The 27,516-nt window shown below is 37.5% G+C and overlaps 1 protein-coding gene and 1 pseudogene across 2 annotated transcripts in view; one reads left to right on the top strand and one right to left on the bottom strand.

Annotated features, from left to right (window-relative positions):
• Positions 1 to 158: 158 nt before the first annotated feature.
• Positions 159 to 27,516, top strand: part of KCNMB3 (potassium calcium-activated channel subfamily M regulatory beta subunit 3) — a gene marked incomplete at its 5' end in the record, with an annotated part of 59,662 nt that continues 32,304 nt past the window's right edge. The window contains 2 exon segments of the mRNA XM_082624319.1: positions 159 to 225; positions 2,243 to 2,315. Coding sequence (XP_082480445.1) covers positions 159 to 225; positions 2,243 to 2,315 — 140 coding nt within the window.
• LOC309806534 (protein CEBPZOS-like) lies at positions 11,362 to 11,634 on the bottom strand (annotated as a pseudogene). The gene has a single exon. The product of its transcript is annotated as a protein CEBPZOS-like (transcript).

The raw sequence follows: 27,516 nt of genomic DNA on the forward strand, positions 1-27,516 counted from the left end.
ATATTGTGTGTCCACAGACTTTGAATTCTAGTTTTATTATATTCCAGTCTGTTCCATCTCCCTGCTTAGCACAGGCATAGAGCCTCAATAAAATAGTCATTGCATATCTATCTTATGTCCAGCACTGTATTAGGTACTGGGGATACAGTATGAGCAAGATGGACGTGTTCCTTGCCATGCTGGTCCTAATAGTAGAGAAGATAGGCAATGAAACGGCATTGGAATGTAATGACTAAACATATATAAGGTAAGTAAAGAGTGTATGGGAGCTCATGACAGGTGCCTAGCTTGGTCTAAGGAGGATGGGGCAGGTAAAGAGTCTAGGGATTCAGCTTGTTGAATGAATTGATAAACTCTATCCAGGTTACCTAGCCTGATGACACTAGTGTAGACCTAACTGGGCGCCATAGTCCTGACTCAAACATGAGGCAATGGCATGCCATAGTCTTGCATCAGGGACCTCACATTCCCAACAGAGAAAACTGGACTCCGAAATTCTGAGCCACCTACACGGCAGAGGTCTTCCAAGCAGCCAGCCCAGTGCTTTCAAAACCAGCAAGCCCAGATCTAGCCAGCCAGTCAGTCCACTCACTTTGCTTCCTTAAAATAGGACAGAGATAGTCTTTTGGCTTTAAAAGTCTTACTCCATTTCTTCTTCTCTGAACCTCATCTCTGGGAGTCTACCTAGACTCTGTACTAGGTCAAGTTCTCTTCTTGGCTGTAAAACTTTTTCACTCAGTGCTCAATTTTCAATTGCTATTAGTCTTTATTGTTTCTTTAACTGAATGAATCAATGAATGGATACATAAAATCAGACTATATTTCTTTATTAGAATATTAATTATACCTTCTACAGTGTTTGTGTGGTACTTTTCATTTTCTAGAGTATTGACTTTATTTATAGCATCTGGGAAGGAAGGTCAAGTGTTGTATCCATTTGATAAATTTGAACTCAGACACTCATACCTGTGAGGGTCTGAAGGCTAAACCATGTCAAGGGAAACAGGTTAATAGATGATGAAAAGAAGTAAATAGGTATATTTGATATCCCTAGGAAGTAAATAGGTATATTTGATATCCGTAGGAAGTAAATAGGTATATTTGATATCCCTAGGAAGTAAATAGGTATATTTGATATCCCTAGGAAGTAAATAGGTATATTTGATATCCCTAGGAAATAAATACATATATTTGATATCCCTAGGAAGTAAATACATATGTTTGATATCCCTAGGAAGAAAACTCATTAACTGGTTAGGTCTGTGGTAGGCATTACTACTGTTCAACAGTATCAAATTTCTGGTGCTCTCTACTCTCAGTCATACAGGTGATTTTACTCCCTGTCCTGTTTGAAGTTGGGTAGAGCCACATGACTTGCTTTGGTCATTGAAATGTCAGTAGAAGTGCTATGTGTCACTCTTAGGTGGAGGCAATTCATTCCGGTGCTTGCTTCTCTAGCCCTCCCTTCCTCTGTCTGGAGAGCTATCAGGACACAAACAGACATGACATGAGCAAGAAACACTTTTGTTGTGTTAAATTGATAAGCTTTGGGGATTGTTTGTTATTGAAGAATCACTTTCAGGGAGTTCCCTGGTGGCCTGGTGGTTAGGATTCGGTGCTTTCACCTGCGGAGGACCAGGCTGGGGGAACCATCTCACGTGCCACTCGGCGCAGCCAAAATAAATAAAATAAATAAATAAATGAAACATTAAAAAAAAAACCCACTATGATTAAAAAAAAATCACTTTCCATCACTGACTGAGACAAAGGCTAAATTTATACATTCCTTCATCCAGGGTGTGAGGCTAAAGAACAGAGTCTATTAAAATCTATATTCCTTTAGTGTTTCTTTGGATTTTAAATTCAATTATTTATTCATTTAATGAGCGTTTATTAAAGCTTACTAGTTGCAAGATAACTGTGGTAGCCACTATGGAGGGGACAATACAAAAATATGTTTTTAGTTACTTGTATAGCAGCCTTATCAGGCCACACTGAAAATCTATGTAAATCTCTTAGAACTGTAATTTTCTTAGAGTATTTTCATGTAGCAGTTCTCATGTCTTACACCAAGTGGTGCCCCGTAGTAAATGGTAACAATGGGAGCTGCTTTTGATGATCAGGAATATCCAGAGTTTACCTATTCCGAACTTTGACAAGTCTAAACTGAGTAGCATTGCTTTTCCTTTTGGCAGTCAAAAACCGGAAAGACATAATTATTTATGATGATCACTAATCATAGTGAAACACCACCTCCTGGAGGCAGTGGATGGGGACTCTTGGGGTCTCCCAAGTAGACCGTCTGCTTTGAGAAGGTAAGAAATCAGTCTGTCTTGCTGACTGCTAATCCCCAAAGCTTACCTAGCACAGTGCTGACAGAGTGACCACCTAATATTTATTGTATGAATGAAGCACAGAGTGAAAGGATGCATGAAATCCTTACCACGGTGTAAATATTTGTACAGGTTTAGTCCGTTTTGTGTGTTCAAAGTATGTTTAATGGCAAAGATTTACATAGTAGGCATTCCTCTCATATTCAATTTTCCCCCCAAATATGTTTTGAAATATTAAATCTGTTTTGAAATAGGAAAATTGATATGGAGTCTTAAGGGGAAGGGTAACATCAGAACAGGCTTAGCTTGGGACTTCCCTGGTTGTCTGGTGGTTAAGACTCTGAGCTCCCAGTGCAGGGGGCAGGGGTTCGATCCCTGGTTAGGGCACTAGATCCCACGTGCCGCAACTAAAAGATCCCGCATGCTTCAACCAAAGATCCCGCATGCTGCAACTAAAACCCAATGTAGCCAAATAAATAAATAAATAAATATCAAAACAAAACAAAAAAACCGAAAAAACAAGCCTAGCTTAGTTACCCTTAAAAAGCTACAAGATTTTCAGGTACTTTGAAGCCATTAAGAAAAGAAAAAAGATTTGAGGAGGAACATCAAAAAGAATGTGGGTCATGATTTTATTGCCCTTCACCGGTGTAAAATCCCTTTAAGAATTTTAAAATGGATTATGTATCATCGATTTACTCATAAAAATGATGAGGTTCGGCATATTCAAAGGGTAGTTTACTTGGACAATAATATCACTAAATTTATTGTTTTCATTTTTAACCTGTGTGCATTTTGGATATTTTTATGACTTTTATAAACTTTCCAAATGTATATAAGAATAGAGAGAATAATAAATGTACCCTCATATACCCATCATCCCATTTTCAATAATTACCAAACCATACTTGCCTTTTGTTCTTTTCCCTTTGCTCTCCCGCCTTCCCTCCCTCCTTCCTTTTCTTCTTTTTTCTCTTTTTCAAGCATTTTGAGAAAATCCCAGGTCATTTCACTCTTACACAATTCTCTATAAAATATGGATATTTTCTTACATAAACACACATACTTTTCACACCTAACAAAAAGAACATTAATTCCTTAATATCATCAAAGACACAAATTTCTCTGTCTTACACATGTCCTTTTTTCAGTTGGTTTGTTTAAAAACAAGATCCAAGCAAGGTCTATAGTCAAACCTACTTGTTATGTTTCTTTAGTTGCAATTAAGCTGGAAAAACCCCTTCCCACTTTTTTCATGTCATTGATTGTGGAAGATGAATTTACATTTTTTTACTTTCAGTGTTTTAAATTTTATTACAAACAGAACTTGGAAGATTTGCACTTTAAGTAATTTTGCTTCTCTTAGTCTTTGCTAGCTTACAAAAAGAAGGCAGAAGTACAAAACAAAATAGCCAGGCTTCTGGGGTGGGGGAGAGAAATTACTGTTTTTAATTTATTTGGCTCTGTTAATATTAAACAGATTCAGAGGTCTCATTTTCTGAGGAGAAACAAAACATTATTGAGTACAACTAAATAATTCAGTCGCATTTTCCAAGCTTATAACACTTCTTGCTTCTTTGGCTGTTTCATTTTTATTTCTGTAAGGATCTCTGAAAATTAAAGGTTAAAATCAAAATCATTGAGAATAAGACGTCCAGTTCTCTATCTCTATATATCTTACCTTCTTCCTTATGAACAAAATCCTTACTTGAGACTGAAATGTGTCCAACTTAAAAACTGTGTTTTCCAGCTTCCCTTGAAGATAGAGATGGTATTAAGATACAGGTCTAGCCAATGAGATGTAGGCAGAGGTAGTTGTGAGGGAATATGAGGAAAGCTTCTTTTTAAAAATGGAGACAAAACTGTTCACAGAGAAAGGAATAGAAGTGGCCCTTAAACATATGAAAAAAATACTCAAATTAATTCTTATTAATATAAATACAAATTAAAACTACCCTGGGACTTCTCTGGTGCTCCAGTGGTTAAGACTTCATGCTTCCACTGCAAAGGGTGCGTGTTCTATCCTTGGTCAGGGAACTAAGCTTCCACACGCCACGCAGCCCTGAGCTATCATTTCTAACTATCTGATTGGTGTAAATCCCAAAATTTGGCAACAAACTCTTGGAGAAGTTGCAGGGAAACCAACAATTTCATGAATGCAAAATGGTATAACCCCTGAGGAAGATTTTGACAATATTAGCAAAATTACAGGTAAATTTACCATTCAATTGATAAATCCCACTTCTAGAAATTTATGCTTAAAATACACCAGCACAAATATGAAGTCACATATGCACAAGCTTTGTGTGTATGTTTTAGCCTTTTCCGGAGTTTCTTTTTTTAAAAAAATTTATTTATTTATTTATTTATTTATTTATTTTATTTTATTTATTTTATTTTATTTTATTTATTTTTGGCTTCATTGGGTCTTCGTTGCTGCACACGGGTTTTCTCTAGTTGCGGCGAGCGGGGGCTACTCTTTGTTGTGGTGCACAGGCCTCTCATTGCGGTGGCTTCCCTTGTTGCAGAGCACGGGCTCTAGGCGCGCAGGCTTCAGTAGCTGTGGTACACGGGCTGCGCGGCATATGGGATCCTCCCAGACCAGGGCTCGAACCCATGTCCCCTGCATTGGCAGGTGGATTCCCAACCACTGCGCCACCAGGGAAGCCCTCCTGAGTTTCTTAAATCATATTTGATTGTTGAAACAAAAATTATAACATTATATAATGTGCTCATTGTATACAGAGGAAATGCATGAGATTATTGTGCTTAAAAAGTGGAGGGGGCAAAGGGACCTAAGTAGAGTTAAGCTTCTACATTTCCCTTGAAGTGGTAAAACATTCATACCAGTAGGCTATGGTAAATTGCATATGTGTATTCTAATAAGTAGAGCAAATACTAGGAAAACTATACAATGCAATGTACTAAAAAACACTTCAAATAAATAAAAATGGAATGCTAAGTGTCCAAAAATCCACAGGAAGGTAAGAAAAGAGAAGCATAGGAATGAGAAACAGAGGAAACAAACAGAAAACAAATAACAAAATGACCTACTTAAGCCCTAACTTATCAATACTTACTTTAAATGTAAGTGGTCTAAATACATCATTGAAAGATGGAGATTGGCAGTGTTGATTAAAAAGTATTTGACCCAATGATAGCTGCTTACAAGAAACTTCAAATTCAATGGCATAGGTAGGTTGAAAGTGAAAGAAAAAGTAAAAGAGCCAAAATTGATATCTATTTGATTTCTTTGTAAGCTTTTACTAACTTTTTTTATAGTGAGCAACATTTCTTACCAAATTTCTATGGAGAGTGTAATTTCAAAATTATTTTTATTTTCTGCCAAAGCTCTTGATCCACTTTAAAAAGCTTTTATTTATTTATTTATGTCAGCTTTATTGAGATATAATGGACATATAATATTGTGTAAGCTTAAGGTGTACAAAGTGGTGATTTGACATACACATATATCACAAAATGATTACCACAATAAGGTTAGTTAACACATATTGTTAACTATAGTCACCATGCTGTACATTAGATCCCCAGATTTATTCATCTTATAAATGGTAGTTTGTACCCTTTGACCACCTTCACCCATTTCCCTTACCAGTTCCCCACTGGCTCCTGGAAACCGTCAATCTATTCTCTGTTTCTGTGAGTTCATTTTTTTTTAGATTCCACGTATAGGTGATATCATACAGTATTTGTATTTCTCTGACTTAATTTCACTTAGCATAACACACTCAAAATTCATCCATGATATTGCAAATTGCAGGATTTCTTTCTTTTTTAATGACTGAAATATATGCATATATATATATCACAAATATAAATATATATATATATATTTATCACAATTTCTTTATCCATTTATCCATGGATGGACATTTAAGTTGTTTCCATGTCTTGACTATTGCAAATAATGCTACAGTAAACATAGAGGTGCAGATATCTTCGATATAGTGATTTTACTTCTTTTGGATATATACCTAGAAGTGGAATTACTGGATCATATGGTAGTTTTATTTTTAATTTTTTTGAGGACCCTCCATACTGTTATCCAGAATGGTTGTACCAATTTACATTCCCACCAACTTTTCTCCACATCCTGGCCAGCACTGTTATCTCTTATCTTTTTGATAATAACCATTCTAACAGATGTGAGGTGATATCTCATTGTAGTTTTGATTTACATTTCCCTAGTGATTAGTGATGTTGAGCACGTTTTCATGTACCTGTTAGCCATCTGTGTATCTTATTTGGAAAAATACCTATTCAGGTCCTTTGCCCATTTAAAATTAGATTATTTGTTTCTTGCCATGAGATGTAGGAGTTCCTTATATATTTTGGATATTAACTGCTTTTTAGATAGATGGTTTGCACATATTTTCTCCCATTCCATAGACTGCCTTTTCACTTTGTTGATCATTTCTTTTGCTGCACAGAAGCTTTTTAGTTTGATGTAGCCCCACTTGTTTATTTAAGCTTTTCTTGATTGTGCTTTTGGTGTCAGAGCTAAAAAAATCATTGCCAAGATCAATATCAAGGAGCTTTCCCTGTTTTCTTCTAGGGGTTTTATGACTTCAGGCCTTACATTTAAGTTTCAATCCATTTTGAGGTAGTTTGTCCAACTGTTGTAAGATAGGGGTCCAGTTTCATTCTTTTGAATGTAAATATCCAGTTTTCCCAACACCATTTAATGAAGAGACTATCTCTTCCCTAGTGAGTATTCTTCACTACCTGGTCAAATATAGGTTGGCTGTAAATGCATTGGTTTATTTCTGGGCTCTCAATTATGTTCCATTGGTCTGTGTCTGTTTTTTGTTAGTTTGTTTATACTAGGTACTAAAAAATCTTTATTTAGTATTCAGAGCAAGTCCATAGGTGATTTTGCTTTCCTCATACTACAGATTAGTAAACTATGTGTCTGTTTTTATGCTGATACCATACTGTTTTGATTACTATAGCTTTGTAATATATTTTGAAATAAGGAAGTGTAATGCCTCCAGCTTTGTTCTTCTCTCTGAAGATTGCTTTGGCTATTCTTTTGTGGTTCCATACAAATTTTAGGATTTTTTTTCTATTTCTGTAAAAAAAAAATGCCATTGGAAGTTTGATAGGGATTGCATCGAATCTATAGATGGCTTTGGGCAGAATAGACATTTAACAGTATTAATTCTTCTGATCCATGAACGTGGAGTATCTTTCCATTTATTTGTGTCTTCTTCAATTCCTTTAATCAATGCCTTAGCGTTTTCAGTGTACAGATCTTTCAAATTGGTTAAATTTATTCCTAAGTAGTTTATTATTTTTGATGCTATTGTAAATGGGATTGTTTTCTTTCTTTCTTTTTTTTTAGGTAGTTCATTGTTAGTATGTAGTCTAGTTAAAGGTTTGTCAATTTTGTTAATCTTTTCAAGGAATCAGCTGTTAGTTTTGTTCATCTTTTCCATTGCTTTCCTATTCTCTTTCATTTATTTCTCTCTTATGTTTATTATTTCCTTCTGCTAAATTTAGGCTTAGTTTGTTCTTCTTTTTCAAGTTCCATGAGGTGTACTGTTCAGTTGTTCATTTGAGATCTTTCTTTTTTTCTTAAGGTAGGCATTAATAGCTATAAACGTTCCTCTTAGAACTGCTTTTGTTACATCCCATAAGTTTTGATACAATGTGTTTCTATTTTGTTTGACTCATGATTTTTTTAAATTTCTCATTTGATTTCTTCTTTAATCCATTGGTTGTTCAGGAATGTGTTGTTTAATTTCCATGTATTTGTGAATTTTTCAGATTTCCTGTGTTATTGATTTCTAGTTTCATACCATTATGGTTGGAAAAGAAACTTGATATAATTTCTATCTTGAATTTGTTGATACTTGTATTGTAGCTTAACATATGATCTTATCCTAGAAAATGTTCCATGTGTACTTGGGAAGAATGTGTATTCTGCTGTTGTATGGAAAGTTATGTATCTGTATATATTTTCTCTACAGTGTTGTTCAAACCTGCTGTTTCTTTATTGATTCTCTGTCAGGATTATCCACTGCTGAGAGTTAGGTATTAAAGTCCCCAACTATTACTGTATTGCTGTTTATTTCTATTTTAGTTCAGTTAGTATTTGCTTTATACATTTAGGTGCTCTGATGTTGGGTGCATAAATATTTAATATCGCTGTATCTCCTTGATGAATTGACCCTTTTATCTTTATATAATAACCATCTTTGTCTCTTTTGACCATTTTTAGCTTACAGCCTATTTTATGTAAAGCCTGTCCCTGTTTTTTTTGGGTTACCATTTGTTTAGACTATCTTTTTCTATCTCTTCACTCTTAGCCTATGTGTGTCCTTAAAGCTAAAGTGAAACTCTTGTGGCTCATGGGATCTCAGTTCCCCTACCAGGGATTGAACCTGGGCCACAGCAGTGAAAGCCTGGAATCCTAACCACTAGGCCACAAGGGAACTCCCATTCCATGTCTTTTGATTGGAGAATTTAATCCACTTATGTTGAAAGTAATTACTGATAGGTAAGAACTTACTATTTCCATTTTGTTAATTGTTTTCCAACTCTTTTGTAGATCCTTTGTTCCTTGAGCCCTCTCTTGCTGTCTTACATTGTGATTTGATAAATATTTATGGCAGTATGCTTTGACTCCTTTATCATAATCTTCTGTGTATCTACTACAGGTTTTTCCTTTCTGGTTACCATGAGGCTTATATAAAATATCATAATAGTTATAACATCCTATTTTAAGTGATAACAATTATCTATAGGATGCATATTATGTGCCTGTGTTTATGCTACTCACTGGGAAATACAAAGTAGAATAAAAGAAAGCCCTTACCCATGAGAACCTGATAGTCTCCTGGGTTAAACAAATGTTACCTAAGCTGGGGAGTGCAGGGTAGGCAGGGCTTCTTGGAAGATAAGTAGGAATCAGCCATGTGACAAAGAAGGAGAAGTTTGTTGGCCAGAGGGAATGCATGTACAAAGGAGATGAGAAACAACACGTTTGGTATTTCTGGAATAAAGTGTTAAATTTGAAGTTGACTGTGTTTTTAGACTAGAAAAATGGACAGGAACCAGATCTGGGAGGGTTTTGTTTGTCTTGATAAGGAGCTTAGACTTTATCCTGCAGCCAGTAGGAAGCCATTGATAAGTGGTAGCATAAACATCAGATTTGCATTTTAATGGTGACTTCTAGCAACAACAGTATGGAATAAGGGTTGCTTCTCAGGAGGTAGAGAAAAGAGTTAGAAGCTGTATTATTCTAGGTGGCAGATGATAAAGACTTTGAAACAGGACAGTAGTGTTAAGGACAGAGGAACTGGACAAATTCAAGAAGTATTCAGGAGGGAAATTTGTCAGAACCTGGTGATAATAGGATGTTTGGAGATGAAGAAGAGGAAATATTATAATATAATATAGAATGAATTTCTAGTGTCTGTTTAAATGGTAGATTAACTGGCATAGGGAATGCAGGAGGGGAAGCAAGTGTGGTGGCAAAGGAGGATGAATTAGGTTTTGATATTGCTGAATTTGACAATACAGATCGAGTTTGGTAGGCAGATCTAATGCTTTGTAGAAGGACTTGGTCTGGAGATACACTTATATGCTCAGGACTCAGTGTCATGGCTTATATACATAAGGTAGGAGATGCTATCTTAGATTTATTAATTTGAGGATTTTCTGCCATTAACACTCTCAGGAACTTGCTGCAACTGATAGAAATCTAATTTAAACAATTTTAGGCACTAGAGTGTTGGCTCACAGCTAGCGGAAAAGGGGGATCCAACTTATGGCCACCTCAGAGAGAGAGCTCAACAATATTTAGAACCTGGAAATTAGATACACAAGACTTAATTAACTTAGCAGACCACAGAAAGCTGAATTCTGTCAATGTTCACCCACGAGAGATCATCAGGAACACACCTGGAGTTAAAGTTATGTTTGTTTAGTTTTCTGCAGCAAGGGAGAACACACCCCAGAGGAATCTTGGAGGCATCTCAGGAAGGAAGAATTGGGAAGGAATTCTTATAGGGTAGGGTTTTTGCTGCATAATTCTAAAGAGGAATTAGGGAAGTGAGGTGCCATCTTTGGATGGGATATGGTTGAGAAATGGGGGTCTTTCAGCAATTGGATATCTCAAATCTTTTTTCAGGAAACTGAAAGAAAAAAGCCAGACCAGGGATGTCATTGGTAACAATGCAGCAATCACTTAGAAGAAAAGATTGTTAGTCATTTTTGCAGCTGTGGTATTGCATTGTATAGAAATGCTGTTTATGTGACCTTCTTCATGTCCCTTGGAAACATAGTTTATGTTCTGGAGGAATATCACTGTCTGATTGCCAGCAGGGCTGTTTTTCATTTTCTCAAATCTAACTGCCTATAACAGGGTAATTCCAAGGAACAAGCCAATTTTCACAGCAGTATCCTGGAAAGGCTCAAAATATACACAACAGGTATGGGTATGAGTGGGACTTAAAATATGAGAAAGTCTATATGAACATGAAAGTCTACATAAGAAAGCAGTTAAGGCCTTGTTATGAACTGAACATTTGTGTCCCCCCAAAATTCATATGTTAAAATCCGAACCCCCAATATGATATTATGAGGAGGTGGGGGCTTGGGGAAGTGATTCGGTCATGAGTGTAGAGACTTCATGTTTGGGGTTAGTGCCCAAAGGGAGCTCCCTTGTCTCTTCCAACATGTGAGGACACAGTGTGAGAAGACATAATCTATGAACCAGGAAGTAGGCTCTCACCAGACACCAAATCTGCTGGCATCTTTTCTTTTTTTTTTTTTTTTAAGGAGAACCACTTTATTTTGAGTAGTAAACAAAACTTCATTTATAACATAATAAACAAACCTTCCATCAGTTTTTTAACAGTTAGTCCAAAGAACAAAACCTCTGACTTAGTTAGAATTTACACTTAACCTTAAATATTCTAAAATGCATCCATGTCAACGTTGGTATTTTAATTTTGCCTGATACTGTGAAATAGGGCAAACCTTGATCATGGTCAAATTCCTAATTTTTGCTGTTCAGCCACTTTTCTCAATCTTGCTCTCTGATTCCATACATTCCAGAGTGTTCAGTGGATTTGTAATAAACTTCCAAGATGAAGGGGAATTTCTTCCTCATTGTTTGCCTGAAATCTTGGCTTGTGTTTATCTTTTTAAACAAAATATATGCTCCAAAAATGTCCACAGGTTCAGCTACTAAACCTCCTTTAAAGATCTTTGCCAGTGGATCCATAGTGCCTCCATCCTGAGGTGTGTACTTGCAAGGGTCTGTTGGCATCTTGATCTTAGACTTCCCAGCCTCCAGAAATGTGAGAAATAGGGACTTCCCTGGTGGCACAGTGGTTAAGAATACGCCTGCCAATGCAAGGGACACGGGATCAAGCCCTGGTCTGGGACAGATCCCACATGCCGTGGAGCAACTAAGTCCGTGTGCCACAACTACTGAGCCTGAGCTCTAGAGCCCACGAGCCACAACTACTGAGCCCACGTGCCACAACTACTGAAGCCCACCTGCCTAGAGCCCGTGCTCCTCAACAAAGACAAGCCACTCCAATGAGAAGCCTGCGTACCGCAACAAGGAGTAGCCCCCACTCACCACAACTAGAGAAAGCCTGTGTGCATCAACGAGGACCCAATGCAGCCAAAAATAAATAAATTAATTTAAAAAAAAAAGAAATGTGAGAAATAAATGTTTGTTGTTTAAAGTTCAGTTTGGGGTATCTTTGTTATGGCAGGCTGAGTGGAACAAGGCAAGCCTCTAGGATTGAAAGTTTACTCTTTAGAGAGGTTGACTCAGAGACTGGATTTGGAAATATGAGAAACAGCAAGGGGAAGGAAGGTCCAACTGAACTGAGAGTGGGAGCCGAGGGAAAGTTTGCAGAGTTAATGGTTAGACTCTAGCCTCTTACCCTCACACAGCTGTCAGGAGACTGATTTTCAGGCTTAGAAATGGGATGGTTCTTCTCTTGGGAAACCAGTTAATCCAAGGAAAAAACTTACAGATATTGGCAGTAGGGAAGGTGGGCACTGAGGGAAACACCTGCGTCCCAGCCTGATCACAAGCCCACACTTAGCTTCCAACTATCTTTTTCATGCCTTACACTTAAATATGGACAGCACCCAAGGACCATGAGAGATTTGGGAAAAGCATTTAACATGAAAGAGAAAATAAAACAAACATTAAAAAAATTTACAAGAAAAGAGATAATCCAAGGAGCAAAAGATGATATTGAATCTATGAAATGAGAAAAAAATGCTCTAAAGATAAATATTCAGCAGTCAAGGAAGAGTTTTTGGAAATTAAAAAGGTATTAGTTAAACTAAAAATTAAATTTCTAATTGAAGTATAGTTGATTTACAATATTATTTTTAGGAGTACAACATAGTGATTCAATATTTTTATGACTCTTTTTCTTTGGCTGTGCCGTGCAGCATGTAGGATCTTAGTTCCCCAACCAGGGATCGAACCTGTGCCCCCCTGCATTGGAATCTTAACCACTGGACTGCCAGGGAAGTCCCCAATATTTTTATAGATTATGCTCCATTTAAAGTTATTATAAAATAATGACTGTATTTCCCTGTGCTGTACAAAAAAATAAATTGCTAGAAGCTTTGGGAGATAAAGTTGAAGACATCGTCAAAATAGAAAAAAGGAGAACTGAATAAGAAGAGAAAACATAGAATCATTTGAGCAGGTCCAATATTCAAATAAAGGAGGTCCAAAAAGAACAGAAAAGAGAGGAAATAATCAAGGGAAAAAAAATAAAGATTTCTCAGAAGAGAAGTTCATGTCTCCAGATTGAAAGGGTTCATTGAGTGCCTAGTGAAATGAATGAAACAAACAAACAAAAAGCATTGTGAGGTTTTAGAATATTATCGTTAAAGAGAAGATTCTAAAACTCTAGGGTTGGGGAGGGGGAACAGATCACATTCAAAGGAGAGGAAAGCTGGAAATTTTGAAAGCAACACCTTCAGAATTCCAAGGAAAACTGAAATCCAATCTAGAATTCTATAACTCAGAGAACATAGGTATGTATTATGTCATAGACTTTGCAGTGAAATGAGCATTAGAATGTTTAGGCTGCACAATAATAGAATTAATTCTTTCTTTTATTCTGCTAAGCTCTCTTTCTTTCTGCTTTCCTCTAAATGTATAGGAAATCTATCAGATAAAAATCACCTCTAAAGTTCTTATTTCTTGTCAAAGACAGCACTCCCCAGCTAAGAAATGGTATTCTAAGTAATAAACATCAAAATAAACCATCCGAGTGGGAGGCTGAGGGAGACGATCAGTGGTGTTATTTAGCTTACCACTCCTCCCAACCTTTTAAAACAGTTTTATTTTACTTTATTTTTTTATAAATTTATTTATTTTGGGCTCCATTGGGTCTTCGTTGCTGTGCGCGGGCTTTCTCTAGTTACGGCGAGGGGGGGCTACTCTTCGTTGAGGTGCGCAGGCTTCTCATTTTGGTGGCTTCTCTTGTTGCAGAGCATGGGCTCTAGGTGCACAGTCTTCAGTAGTTGTGGCTTGTGGGCTCTAGAGCACAGGCTCAGTAGTTGTGGCACACGGACTTAGTTGCTCCACGGTATGTGGGATCTTCCCGGACCAGGGCTTGGACCCGTGTCTCCTGCATTGGCGGATGGATTCTTAACCACTGCACCACCAGGGAAGTCCCTAAAACAGTATTATTGTAAAAGATTGCACATTTTTTCAGAAATATGCATCAACTTATTGGCACAGTTTAACAAATATTTACTGTAAAGCAAACACCCATGTAACTGATACTAAGGTTAAGAAATTAAACGTCATGAGCACTTCATCCCAATCCATGTATCAATTTCTGATCCCAACTTCTCTCCTCTCCCAAAAGGTAACTGTTACCTTTCTTTTACTTTCTTTTTGTTTTCTTGCTTTTCTTTATAGCTATACCATATATGTGTGCAGTATCTTTAAACAATGTTGTGTTGTGTTTGCCTGTTTTAGAACTTTATATAAATCAGACTGTATATATTCTTTTGTATCTTGCTTTTTTCTTTTTTACTCACCATTACATTGTAAGTCACTCATATTATTGCATGCAGTTGAAATTCATTAATTTTGTTGTTGAGTGATATTCCTGTATGAATATACTCTATATTTTTATCCATTCTATTGGAAATAGATTGCTTCCTATGGACATTTTCATATACATATTCTGGTTTGTATGTATACACATTTCTCTAGGATATATGCCCAGAAATATAATTGCTACATCACTGGGTATGTATACCTTCAACTTTACTAGATACTATCAAGTTGTTTTCCAAAGTGGTTATACTGATTTACAACCTCACGAGCAGTGTATGAACATTCCAGTTGTTCTGCATCTCTATCAACATTTGGTATTGTCTTTCTCCTTTTTTTCCTTTTCTTTTCCTTTCCTTTCCTTTCCTTCCTCCTCCCTCCTTCCCTCCCTCCCTCCCTTCGTTCTTTCTTTCCTTTCTGTTCCAGTACCAGTATAGTATATATCCTTGTGGTTGAAATTTGCACTTTCATGATGACTAAAGAGATTTAGTACTTTTTCATTGGCAGTTAGGATTTCCTGTTTTGTGAACAACTACTTAAGTCTTTTTTTCTTTTTTAAATGAATTGTGTGCCTTTTTCTCAATAGATTTGGTTTGTCTTTCCTTTCATGAGTAATATAGGTGGATGTTGATAGAGAGTGGAGTTATATGGTCATATCCCACCTTTTAGAAAACTGCCAAATGGAGTTTAAGTTATTGTATGTGTGTGTGTGTGCGCGCACATGTGCATACACAGGAGGATTATTGAGTTAGTTCTTCTTTTCAGATGTTACCTCCAGGCAGTTCATGAGTTTTCTGCCCTGGAGTCTGGGCAAGAGATGCTTGGTGAGATTTGAGTAAGCACCATCAAGGGAAGGCACAGGAATATGCCCTACCCCCCACCCCAATCAGGAGATCACTTAATGGAGGACATCAAAGGATATCCATTGCTTGGGGAAGGTCTCCAGTTAATCATTACCTAGAAGTAGAGAGCAGAACATGGTCTGGTCAATCCCCGGAACGGGTCAGTCCCCTTTAATCAGTGCTTTGAAGACCTTTAAATTCCTGTTAGACCCATTAGTTCATCTGGAAACTAATGTTTACTTGGAAATGAGACAAATAAGAAGGGGATTCTCTGAAACAATCCTCTAGAGGAATGTGTCTTCACCACCCTTAAATTTAGATAAAGTGAAGAAAGTAGGAGAAAGTTACTTGCAACTTCTGATAAATAAGCTGCTGGAGCATTTCTGAATGTCTTTAAACATAATTTTTTTAAATTTTATTTTTTTATACAGCCGGTTCTTATTAGTCATCTTTTTTTTTTTTTGGGGGTACGCGGGCCTCTCACTGTTGTGGCCTCTCCCGTTGCGGAGCACAGGCTCCAGATGTGCAGGCTCAGCGGCCATGGCTCACGGGCCCAGCCGCTCCACAGCATGTGGGATCTTCCCGGACCCGGGGCACGAACCCGTGTTCCCTGTGTTGGCAGGCGGACTCTCAACCACTGCACCACCAGGGAAGCCCCAGTCATCCATTTTATACACATCAGTGTATACATGTCAATCCCAATCTCCCAATTCATCACACCACCACCACCACCTGCTGCTACTTTCCCCCCTTGGTGTCCATACATTTGTTCTCTACATCTGTGTCTCAATTCTGCTCTGCAAATCGGTTCATCTGTACCATTTTTCTAGGTTCCACATATATGTGTTAATATGCGATATTTGTTTTTCTCTTTCTGACTTACTTCACTCTGTATGACCGTCTCTAGATACATCCACGTCTCTACAAATGACCCAATTTCGTTACTTGTTATGGCTGAGTAATATTCCATTGTATGTATGTACCACACCTTCTTTATCCATTCGTCTGTCGATGGGCATTTAGGTTGCTTCCATGACCTGGCTATTGAAAATAGTGCTGCAATGAACATTGGGGTGCATGTGTCTTTTTGAATTATTGTTTTCTCTGGGTATATGCCAAGTAGTGGGATTGCTGGGTCATATGGTAATTCTATTTTTAGCTTTTTAAGCAACCTCCATACTGTTCTCCATAGTGGCTGTATCAATTTACATTCCCACCAACAGTGCAAGAGGATTCCCTTTTCTCCACACCCTCTCCAGCATTTGTTGTTTGTAGATTTTCTGATGATGCCCATTCTAACTGGTGGGAGGTGATACCTCATTGTAGTTTTGATTTGCAGTTCTCTAATAATTAGTGATGTTAAACAGGTTTTCATGTGCTTCTTGGCCATCTGTATGTCCTCTTTGGAGAAATGTCTGTTTAGGTCTTCTGCCCATTTTTTGATTGGGTTGTTTGTTTTTTTAATATTGAGCCGCATGAGCTGTTTATGTATTTTGGAGATTAATCCTTTGCCTGTTGATTCATTTGCAAATATTTTTCCCATTCTGAAGGCTGTCTTTTCGTCTTCTTGGTAGTTTCCTTTGCTTTTCAAAAGCTTTTAAGTTTCATTAGGTCCCATTTGTTTATTTTTGTTTTTATTTCCATTATTCTAGGAGGTGGATCAAAAAAGATCTTGCTGTGATTTACGTCAAAGAGTGTTCTTCCTGTGTTTTCCTCTAAGAGTTTTATGGTGTCTGGTCTTACACTTAGGTCTCTAATCCATTTTGAGTTTATTTTTGTGTATGGGGTTAGGGAGTGTTCTAATTTCATTCTTTTCCATGTAGCTGTCCAGTTTTCCCAGCACCACTTAGTGAAGAGACTGTCTTTTCTCCATTGTATATCCTTGCCTCCTTTGTATATCCTTGCCTCCTTTGTCATGGATTAGTTGACCATAGGTGCGTGGGTTTATCTCTGGGCTTTCTACCCTGTTTTATTGACCTATATTTCTGTTTTTGTGCCAGTACCATATTGTCTTGATTACTGTAGCTTTGTAGTATAGTCTGAAGTCAGGGAGTCTGATTCCTCCAGCTCCATTTTTTTCCTCAAGGCTGCTTTGGCTATTCGGGGTCTTTTGTGTCTCCACACAAATTTTAAGATTTTTTTGTTCTAGTTCTGTAAAAAATGCCATTGGTAATTTGATAGGGATTACATTGAATCTGTAGATTGCTTTGGGTAGTATAGTCATTTTCACAGTATTGATTCTTCCAATCCAAGATCATAGTATATCTCTCCGTCTGTTTGTATCATCTTTAATTTCTTTCAACAGTGTCTTATAGTTTTCTGCATACAGGTCTTTTGTCTCCCTAGGTAGGTTTATTCCTAGGTATTTCATTCTTTTTGTTGCAATGGTAAATGAGAGTGTTCCCTTAATTTCTCTTTCAGATTTTTCAGCATTAGTGTATAGGAATGCAAGAGATTTCTGTGCATTAATTTTGTATCCTGCTACTTTACCAAATTCATTGATTAGCTCTAGTAGTTTTCTGGTGGCAACTTTAGGATTCTCTGTTTATAGTATCATGTCATCTGCAAACAGTGACAGTTTTAACATCTTCTTTTCCAATTTGTATTCCTTTTATTTCTTTTTCTTCTCTGATTTCCATGGCTAGGACTTCCAAAACTATGTTGAATAATATTGGTGAGAGTGGACATGCTTGTCTTGTTCCTGATCTTAGAGGAAATGCTTTCAGTTTTTCACCTTTGAGAATGATGTTTGCTGTGGGTTTGTCATATATGGCCTTTATTATGTTGATGTAGGTTCCCTCTATGCCCACATTCTGGAGAGTTTTTATCATAAATGGGTGTTCAATTGTGTCAAAAGCTTTTTCTGCATCTATTGAGATGATCATGTGGTTTTTATTCTTCAGTTTGTTAATATGGTGTATCACATTGATTGATTTGCATATACTGAATGATCCTTGCATCCCTGGAATAAATCACACTTGATCATGGTGTATGATCCTTTTAATGTGTTGTTGGATTCTGCTTGCTAGTATTTTGTTGAGGATTTTTGCATCTATATTCATCAGTGATATTGGTCTGTAATTTTCTTTTTTTGTAGTATCTTTGTCTGGTTTTGGTGTCAGGGTTATGGTGGCCTCATAGAATGAGTTTGGGAGTGTTCCTTCCTCTGCGATTTTTTGGAAGAGTTTGAGAAGGATGGGTGTTAGTTCTTCTCTAAATGTTTGATAGAATTCATCTGTGAAGCCATCTGGTCCTGGGCTTTTGTTTGTTGGAAGATTTTTAATCACAGTTTCAATATCATTACTTGTGATTGGTCTGTTCATATTTTCTGTTTCTACCTGGTTCAGTCTTGGAAGGTTATACCTTTCTACGAATTTGTCCATTTCTTCCAGGTTGTCAATTTTATTGGCATAGAGTTGCTTGTAGTAGTCTCTTAGGATGCTTTGTATTTCTGCAGCATCTGTTGTAACTTCTCCTTTTTCATTTCTAATTTTATTGATTTGAGTCCTCTCCCTCTTTTTCTTGATGAGTCTGGCTAAAGGTTTATCAATTTTGTTTATCTTCTCAAAGAACCAGCTTTTAGTTTTATTGATCTTTGTTATTGTTTTCTTTGTTTCTATTTCATTTATTTCTGCTCTGATCTTTATGATTTCTTTCCTTCTGCTAACTTTGGGTTTTGCTTGTTCTTCTTTCTCTAGTTCCTTTAAGTGTAAGGTTAGATTGTTTATTTGTGATTTTTCTTGTTTCTTGAGGTAGGCTTGTATAGCTATAAACTTCCCTCTTAGAACTGCTTTTGCTGCATCCCATAGGTTTGAATCATCGTGTTTTCATTATCATTTGTCTCTAGGTATTGTTTGATTTCCTCAGTGATCTCTTGGTTATTTAGTAACGTATTGTTTAGCCTCCATGTGTTTGTGTTATTTTACATTTTTTCCCTGTAATTGATTTCTAATCTTATAACATTGTGGTCAGAAAAGATGCTTGTTATGATTTCAGTTTTCTTAAATTTACTGAAGCTTGATTTGTGACACAAGATGTGAGCTATCCTGAAGAATGTTCCATGTGCACTTGAGAAGAAAGTGTAATCTGCTGTTTTTGGATGGAATGCCCTATAAATATCAATTAAGTCTATCTGGGCTATTGTGTCATTTAAAGCGTGTGCTTCCGTATTAATTTTCTGTTTGGATGATCTGTCCATTGCTGTAAGGGAAGTGTTAAAGTCCCCAACTATTATGGTGTTACTGTCGGTTTCCTCTTTTATAGCTGTTAGCAGTTGCCTTATGTATTGAGGTGCTCCTATGTTGGGTGCATATATATTTTTAATTGTTATATCTTCTTCTTGGAATGATCCCTTGATCATTATGTAGTGTCCTTCCTTGTCTCTTGTAACATTCTTTATTTTAAAGTCTATTTTATCTGATATGAGTATTGCTACTCCAGCTTTTTTAGATTTCCATTTGCATGGAATATGTTTTTCCATCCCCTCACTTTGAGTCTGAATGTGTCCCTAGGTCTGAAGTGGGTCTCTTGTAGACAGCATATATATGTTTCTTGTTTTTGTGTCCATTCAGTGAGCCTGTGTCTTTTGGTTGGAGCATTTAGTCCATTCATGTTTGAGGTAATTATCGGTATGTATGTTCCTGTTACCATTTTCTTAATTGTTTTGGGTTTGTTTTTGTAGGTCTTTTTCTTCTCTTGTGTTTCCCACTTAGAGAAGTTCCTTTACCATTTGTTGTAGAACTAGTTTGGTGGTGCTGAATTCTCTTAACTTTTGCTTGTCTGTAAAGCTTTTGATTTCTCCATTGAATCTGAATGAGATCCTTCCCAGGTAGAGTAATCTTGGCTGTAGAGTCTTCCCTTTCATCACTGTAGGTATATCATGCCACTCCCTTCTGGCTTGTAGAGTTTCTGCTGAGAAATCAGCTGTTAACCTTATGGGAGTTCCCTTGTATGTTTTCATTTTTCCCTTGCTCCTTTCAATAATTTTTCTTTGTCTTTAAGTTTTGCCAATTTGATTACTGTGTGTGTCAGTATGTTTCCCCTGTGTTTATCCTGTATGGGACTCTCTGCACTGCCTGGACTTGGGTGGCTATTTCCTTTCCCATGTTAGGGAAGTTTTCGACTATAATCTCTTCAAATATTTTCTCATGTTCTTTCTCCCTCTCTTCTCCTTCTGGGACCCCTATAATGTGAATGTTGTTGCTTTTAATGTTGTCCCAGAGGTCTCTTAGGCTGTCCTCATTTCTTTTCAATCTGTTTTCGTTTATTCTGTTCCGCAACAGTGAATTACACCTTTCTGTCTTCCAGGTCACTTATCCGTTCTTCTGCCTCAGTTAATTCTGCTATTGCTTACTTCTAGTGTATTTTTCATTTCACTTATTGTGTTGTTCATCTCTGTTTGTTTGTTCTTTAATTCTTCTAGGTCTTTGTTAGACATTTCTTGCATCTTCTCAATCTTTGCCTCCATTCTTTTTCCGAGGTCCTGGATCATCTTCACTATCATTATTCTGAATTCTTTTTCTGGAAGGTTTCCTAACTCCACTTCATTTAGTTGTTTTTCTGGGGTTTTATCTTGTTCCTTCATCTGGTACATAGCCCTCTGCCTTTTCATCTTGTCTATCTTTCTGTGAATATGGTTTTTGTTCCACAGGCTGCAGGATTGTAGTTCTTCTTGCTTCTGCTGTCTGCCCTCTAAACATAATTTTAAGAGAGCTGATGAACTGTCTCTGCAATATAATGACTGATAATTTCTACATTTGAACATTTTTTCTACCCAGAGGATTAATTTATTGAGAATTTTTTTAAAATAATACTTGAGCTGGTTGTAATTTTGCAAGGCATCATTTCTTAAATAAAAAATGTAATTATAACTTTTGCTAAGCTCCACAGGGGCAGAGATTTGGGTCTCTTGTATTCACCATTGTTTTTTCCAGAGGCTAGAGCAGTGCCTGTTACATGGCAGGCCCTCAAATATTCATTGAATAAATGGATGAATACGTGATAGATGTTGAAAGGTGATAGCCTAATAACAGAAGGAAACAAAGATGATGCTTATTATTATGTGAACACATACAAGCATACACACTCACTACTTTAGTTTGACTATATTTATGACTTTACAGGGGAAAAGATGCAAAATTTCTGCCTTTAGGAAGATAATGCATATAAATAACTAACGAGCATGAGAATAGTCATAAAACACAACCAATAAACTTAAAGGTAAGGTCTTACTTTTTGAGGGCAAAAACTGTTTTTTTCCTCTTTTATTTCTTAAGGATCTTCTGACTTAGAAATGCCTAATATAGGCTCTGTACACAGAAGGTTCTCAAATAAGTATGCAAAGGGTAAATGTTGTTTCAACACAGTTTACCTGGAATTAGAATTTAATTCATTGCAAATCAACACATTCTTTGCAGCATTTTTGCTTGTTGGAAATAAGCTCTGAATCAGGAAGTGTATGGGTTGGGCAGCAGCATATTTGTCTTGGTGCTTTCAGTGCATGTCACCTGGGATAGGACTTGGTCATGTTGCATGAATAAATCCTGTGAAGAAGAGTTAAGGGCATTAAGGATGACTAACTTGGAGAAGGAGAAGTCTTTGGGGAGCTGGCAAGATTGCTGTCTTTGGATATTGGAAGGCCTAACCTGTAGCAGAAGGAGAGCCAAATGAATACACTATGTGGGTGCTTCCAATAGGCAGATTTTTATTTGTCACATGTCAGCAGAGGAACAACACCATCTTAAAACCAAAACCTGGAAGAGAAAAAAGTTGCATTCCTTTTCTGGTTTTATTTTTTTCCAGGGTATCTTTATGGTATACCTCCTTCCCCCCTATTATTTATTCCCTTATTTTCTCCAAGGTTCACTGTATGAATTCCCTGATTCAGCAGGATCAGAAAACTCCAGCTTTCTATCAGCATATCTACTTTCTGGGGAATGATGATTCTCTCTGGGCCATTACATGCATAATTCAAGGCTTAGGATTCCATGGCTACAGTCAGTTAAGAGCGATATATGGTTTACCTTTGCCCATAAAAATGAGATCTAAGACGTGAGGTAAAACATAAATCAATTTTGGGACTACCTAAACCTCCACAGCATTGCTCCTGATGAGTGTCATATTGCTAAGGACTCCTCATAAATCAGCATGAAAAATTAGTCTCTATAGACAGTGCTGTGTCTGTTGCCCTTGGTATTATTTGTGTATTACCTTATTGTTAACATGCATGGTATCCTGGATTAAATATATTAGTTTTACCTCGATTTTTGTTTGGATGATAAAATCTCAGTTATTGGGCTATTACACATCAATCTTTTCTCTTTTAAATTCTGACCTCATCCCTTGTTTGGAAAATGCAAGTAGTTTAAGAGGAGTGTTATGACTTAGAGAGATAGACCCAGAACAGGAATAGAAAGTGTCCCAACCTGAAGTCTGCTTCAGAATCCTTATATAATCTTAGGTAAATTGCCCAACTTCTTAGTATCTCATTTTTCTACCCATAAAAAAATATTAACAAGGGAAATTTACCATATTCTTCCTGTTGAAGAATGAGGTATGCTTAAAGATTCTTGGCAATTAAATATTAAATTGTCCCTGAAAAGAAATAGTGTAAAGATGACTAACTTTGAGTCACTGTCATATTGCTTTTTGGTTTTGTTTTAAATCTTTATTCATACTTCTAGCCTTCTTTACAAATAGGGCTGTGTGGGACCTGGCTTTGGGGCACTCAGTGGCTGATGTTTACAGAGTGAATCATGGTGAGGAAGCAGGAGTCACCATGGTGAACTTGTCCAAGAAGGGAGAGAGCTGGGATGGACATGTGTTAGTTTGAGGGATGACCCCCAAAATGCCAGCAAATCAACTACAGCAGCCCATCAGTTCAACAGTGCCTCACTACCTTGGTGTGGTAGAAAGGTCAGTGTTGAGAAGCTTGGGTTCATTCTGGCTCAACTATTAACTGGCAATAGCCCTGAACAAGTCACTTACCCTTTCTGAGCTTTAGTTTCTTTGTCTGTAAGTCTAGGGGGATTGGGCTAGATCTATACTGTCCAAAAACAGTAGCTGCCAGCCACATGGGGCTATTGAGCACTTGAAATGTGGCTAATGCAATTGATGAGGAGCCGACATTTTAATTTAATTTAAATGAATTTGAATTTAAATTTAAAAACGGGAGCAGTGTAAAATATTTTTCTCTTAAACACAACGTTATAACTTTGGTAGGACTACATTTCACTTAAATGGTTGAAAATGTAGCGTCCTTATTGGGATATGTTGTAAATGTAAACTACACCATATATCAAAGGCAATATGAAAAAGAGTGTAAAATATCTCATGAATAGTTTTCTGTATTGGTTACATGCTGAAATGATAATGTTTTGAATATATTAGGTTAAATAAAATATCTTACTTTAAAAATTTCACCTGTCTCCTTTTTACTTTTTATAATGTGACTACTAGAAAAATTTGAATTACATATAAAGCTCACTTTTAGATAGTTCTTGGCTAGATGATCTTAATTACATCTTCCAACAATAAAGCCTATTGTTCTAGGTAGCTATTGTGAAAGTTCAGCTCTGAGGGGCTTTTAATACCCATGAGGACCAAAAGAGGAAACTGGGACATGAGGGTTTTAGCACAAGCACCAGCCTTATTAAGAGCCAAAGTGAGCAGAGGTCTAGACGGTCATGGGAAACATGTAGCTTTGTAACCATGAATCAGCCATGTTCAGGTCTGATCCTTGATGTGATCCACTGGCCCACTTTCTAGCCAGACATGCTCATGTCTCATTTTTCTCTTCCCCTTCTGCCCTCACAGTCTTTTTAATTAGTTATATTCCAGGCTTTTGAAGCTTCCTGCTCTCAGGAAGTAGGTATGTTGGAAGACATAATTCAGACTGTTTGGGAAAGAAGACATGTCCCCCTCCCTTCCTGGGTATCACTGTGGGCCATGGATGTTTCTAGGACGCAGGTAAGAAAAAACACTTTGTAGCAGGTGTCAGTGTGCTCTTACTTGGTATGGGCTCCTCATATCTACCCCATCACCCTAACTCCCAAGAAAGGTCCCCAGACAGGATGATGAAACATAAAAAGGGCAAGTTCTATAGAAAACTTGCTTGAGGAAATGAGGCAATCCCAAGTGTCAAGGATAACAGATGTATGGCATACAGTAGTTTTATTTGATCAATATTTATTCATCACAAGTTTTAGTTTGATTATTGATTATTCATAGTGATGAGGAGAATAAGCTCTGGGGTTGGAAAAAACCTGGATTTGAATGTTAGTCCTGATAACACTGTGTATTATTGGAAATTTTTCTAACTTCTCTGAGTCAATTTCCTGGTTTCCTTTTTTGGTCCTCATGGGTATTAAAAATTACAATCAAAGAGACAAGAAGATCGGAGAGAATTTATTTCAACATGGTCACAGGCTCTTTGCCTGGCACCTTGCATAGACTTATTTCATTTAACGCTTTCATCAACTCTGTGAGGTAGATGTGTTTATCTCTGTTCCTCAGATGAGGAAACTGAGGCCCAATGATGTTAAATAACTTATCCAAAATCACACAGCTATCAAGTGGCCTTATAATTCACACTCTCTACTTTAAAATTTGTGCTCAAAGCCCCTCAGAGCTGAAATTTCACAATAGCTACCTAGAACAATAGGATTTATTGTTAGAAGATGTAATTGAGATCATCTAGCCAAGCACTATGCAAAAGTGAGCTTTATATGTAATTCGAATTTTTCTAGTAGTCACATTATAAAAAGTAAAAAAGAGATAGGTGAAATTTTTTAAGTAAGATATTTTATTTAACCTAATATATTAAAAATATTATCATTTCAGCATGTAACCAATACAGAAAACTATTCATGAGATATTTTACACTCTTTTCATATTGTCTTTGAAATATGATGTAATTTACATTTGCAAAATATCTCAAGAAGGATGCTACATTTTCAACCATTCAAGTGAAATGTAGTCCTACCAAAGTTAGGTGGATAGAGCCACCTTATTACTTGACCAGGTCCCCATGGCCCCTCGCCCCTACCTTTATTCCTGCACCTGTCACACATAGTTATTCCTTTATAGCTCTGTCACTGATGGGAATATGAATGCCTCTGGCAGAGTGGTCAACTCCCAGGGACCCCATTCACACAATAGCTGGTATGAATGGCACTGCCTAGAGGTGTGCCACATCTAGCCTGAGCAGCCCCTCTGTAGCGCAGGGGCTCTGCCTGGGGATGGGGTGGAGTGGGTAGTTAGCAAATTTTTTTCCTGGCATCTGGTACATGGTAGGTACTCAACAAATATTTTTTGAATGAATGACACTGGTCTACAATTTACTTTAAGTTGATTTGATCCATTTTCCTAATATGTGGATCTTTTCATCTAGACAATTATCTTATTATTATGAGATTCCTGCCACCTCCATCTAGGAAAATGCTTCAGTTTTAAAGGATTAATGTTATTGATGTTTCTTGTGCATCCAGCAGAACTTCTAGAGAGGTGAGCTCACTGTGGAGGAGCTGGGTGTGTTTAGGCTGCTTGGTGCCGCTGGGGTCTTGACTGCTGGGGTGACTGAGCCTGCAGGGCCCATTTGGTCCATGCTCCACCCACTTTCAATGCTGAGAAACAACTCAGTGACCTTCTGGCTTCATTTTCAATGTCATAGATATGGCTCTGGAAAAGAAACTGAGTTTATATTTTCAGCATATAATAGCACTGAGTTTGGGTCACAGCTGCAGCAAAATCAACCAGAAACAGATAAACAATATGTAAACAAAGTGGGGATGAATTTGATCCATTTTCCTAATTTGGAGTGTGGAGCTGGTTGGCTGGGGGGAGATTGTGGGTGGATTATCTGTCTTGGATTCTTCTGATTGCTTGAATTCATACTTCAGCGAGGAGAAATTTAGCCCAGAATGCTAACGGTACCAGGATGGAAAAGCATCTCCAGTTCAGGTGGATAAACAGTCATGGGGCACTCAGTCAGGCCTGGGGTGGCCGGGACAGTTACTTCCCCCCAGGTCCTTTCATTGCACACTGCCAGCTTCATGTCCTAGGGGAGAAGAAAACATATCCTTTTTATGGTTTTGAAGAAACTGAGCTGCCCAGAGGCTTCACCTGATTTACTTCTTTTTTTAAAAAATACATTTATTTATTTATTTTTGGCTGCATTGGGTCTTCGTTGCTGCCCACCGTCTTTCTCTAGTTGCGGCGAGTAGGGGCTACTCTTTGTTGCAGTGCACAGGCTCCTCATTGTGGTGGCTTCTCTTGTTGCAGAGCACAGGCTCTAGGCACACGGGCTTCAGTAGTTGTGGCATGCGGGTTCAGTAGTTGTGGCTCACGGGCTCTAGAGAGCAGGCTCAGTAGTTATGGTACACAAGCTTAGTTGCTCTGCGGCATGTGGGATCTTCCCGGACCAGGGCTGGAACCCGTGTCTCCTGCATTGGCCGGCAGATTCATAACCACTGCACCACCAGGGAAGTCCCTGATCTGCTTCTTGATTGTTAAAAAGGAACATAAAGACATGTAGGAAACCCTTTTTTCCTGACCAAGCCTGCTTTTCAAAATCTGTTGTGCTGCTGCAGACCCCAAAGTCACATATTTGGGTGTCAGGAACTGAATATGGAGTCTTCTTCTCTTGACATTCCTGCTGGGAAAATCCTATCCCCTTCTCTCTGCCCAGGTACCCCAGAGAGTTGTATGTCTCTGCCTGACTAGAGAGAAGATCACACACATGGAGATGCAAAACAGGAAAATCCATTAATATATTTTAAAAATGCTTCCTGTGATAACAGAATTCATGTTGAGACAAGAAGCTTCACAAATCCTCAGCTTCCGAGAGGACGGAAAATATTTCATGGGGAAAATGGAAAGAAACCCAGTACCAAGTGTTAGGACATGAGGATATGGTTTTCTCTCAAATTTCCCAGGCAGTTTGTGCTGTTGTCTTACATGTGACCCCTCACTCTACCCATTTCACTTACTTCCCCGACAATGGAAGCATAGCAGGGCACATACCAGGTTTGTGAAATCAAGCTTCTGTAATTCTCTTTGTGAGGAGCAAATGGAAATAAATTGAGCTAATTAATATAAGGGTTTGTAAGAACTGAAAGGCCATGCTATAAAACACAATTTGGAAAAGGGGAAACAAATCTTTGCATTTGGTGCTTAGGATCCAGTCCAGGATTGTGACATGGGGTTTCCTTTTCAGCTTTCTTCTTTTTTCTTTCTAACTTGGCAGGGAAATGTG

Source organism: Mesoplodon mirus (assembly GCF_964341445.2).
Source record: "Mesoplodon mirus genome assembly, chromosome: 6".
In the NCBI taxonomy this organism is placed as follows: Eukaryota; Metazoa; Chordata; class Mammalia; order Artiodactyla; family Ziphiidae; genus Mesoplodon; species Mesoplodon mirus.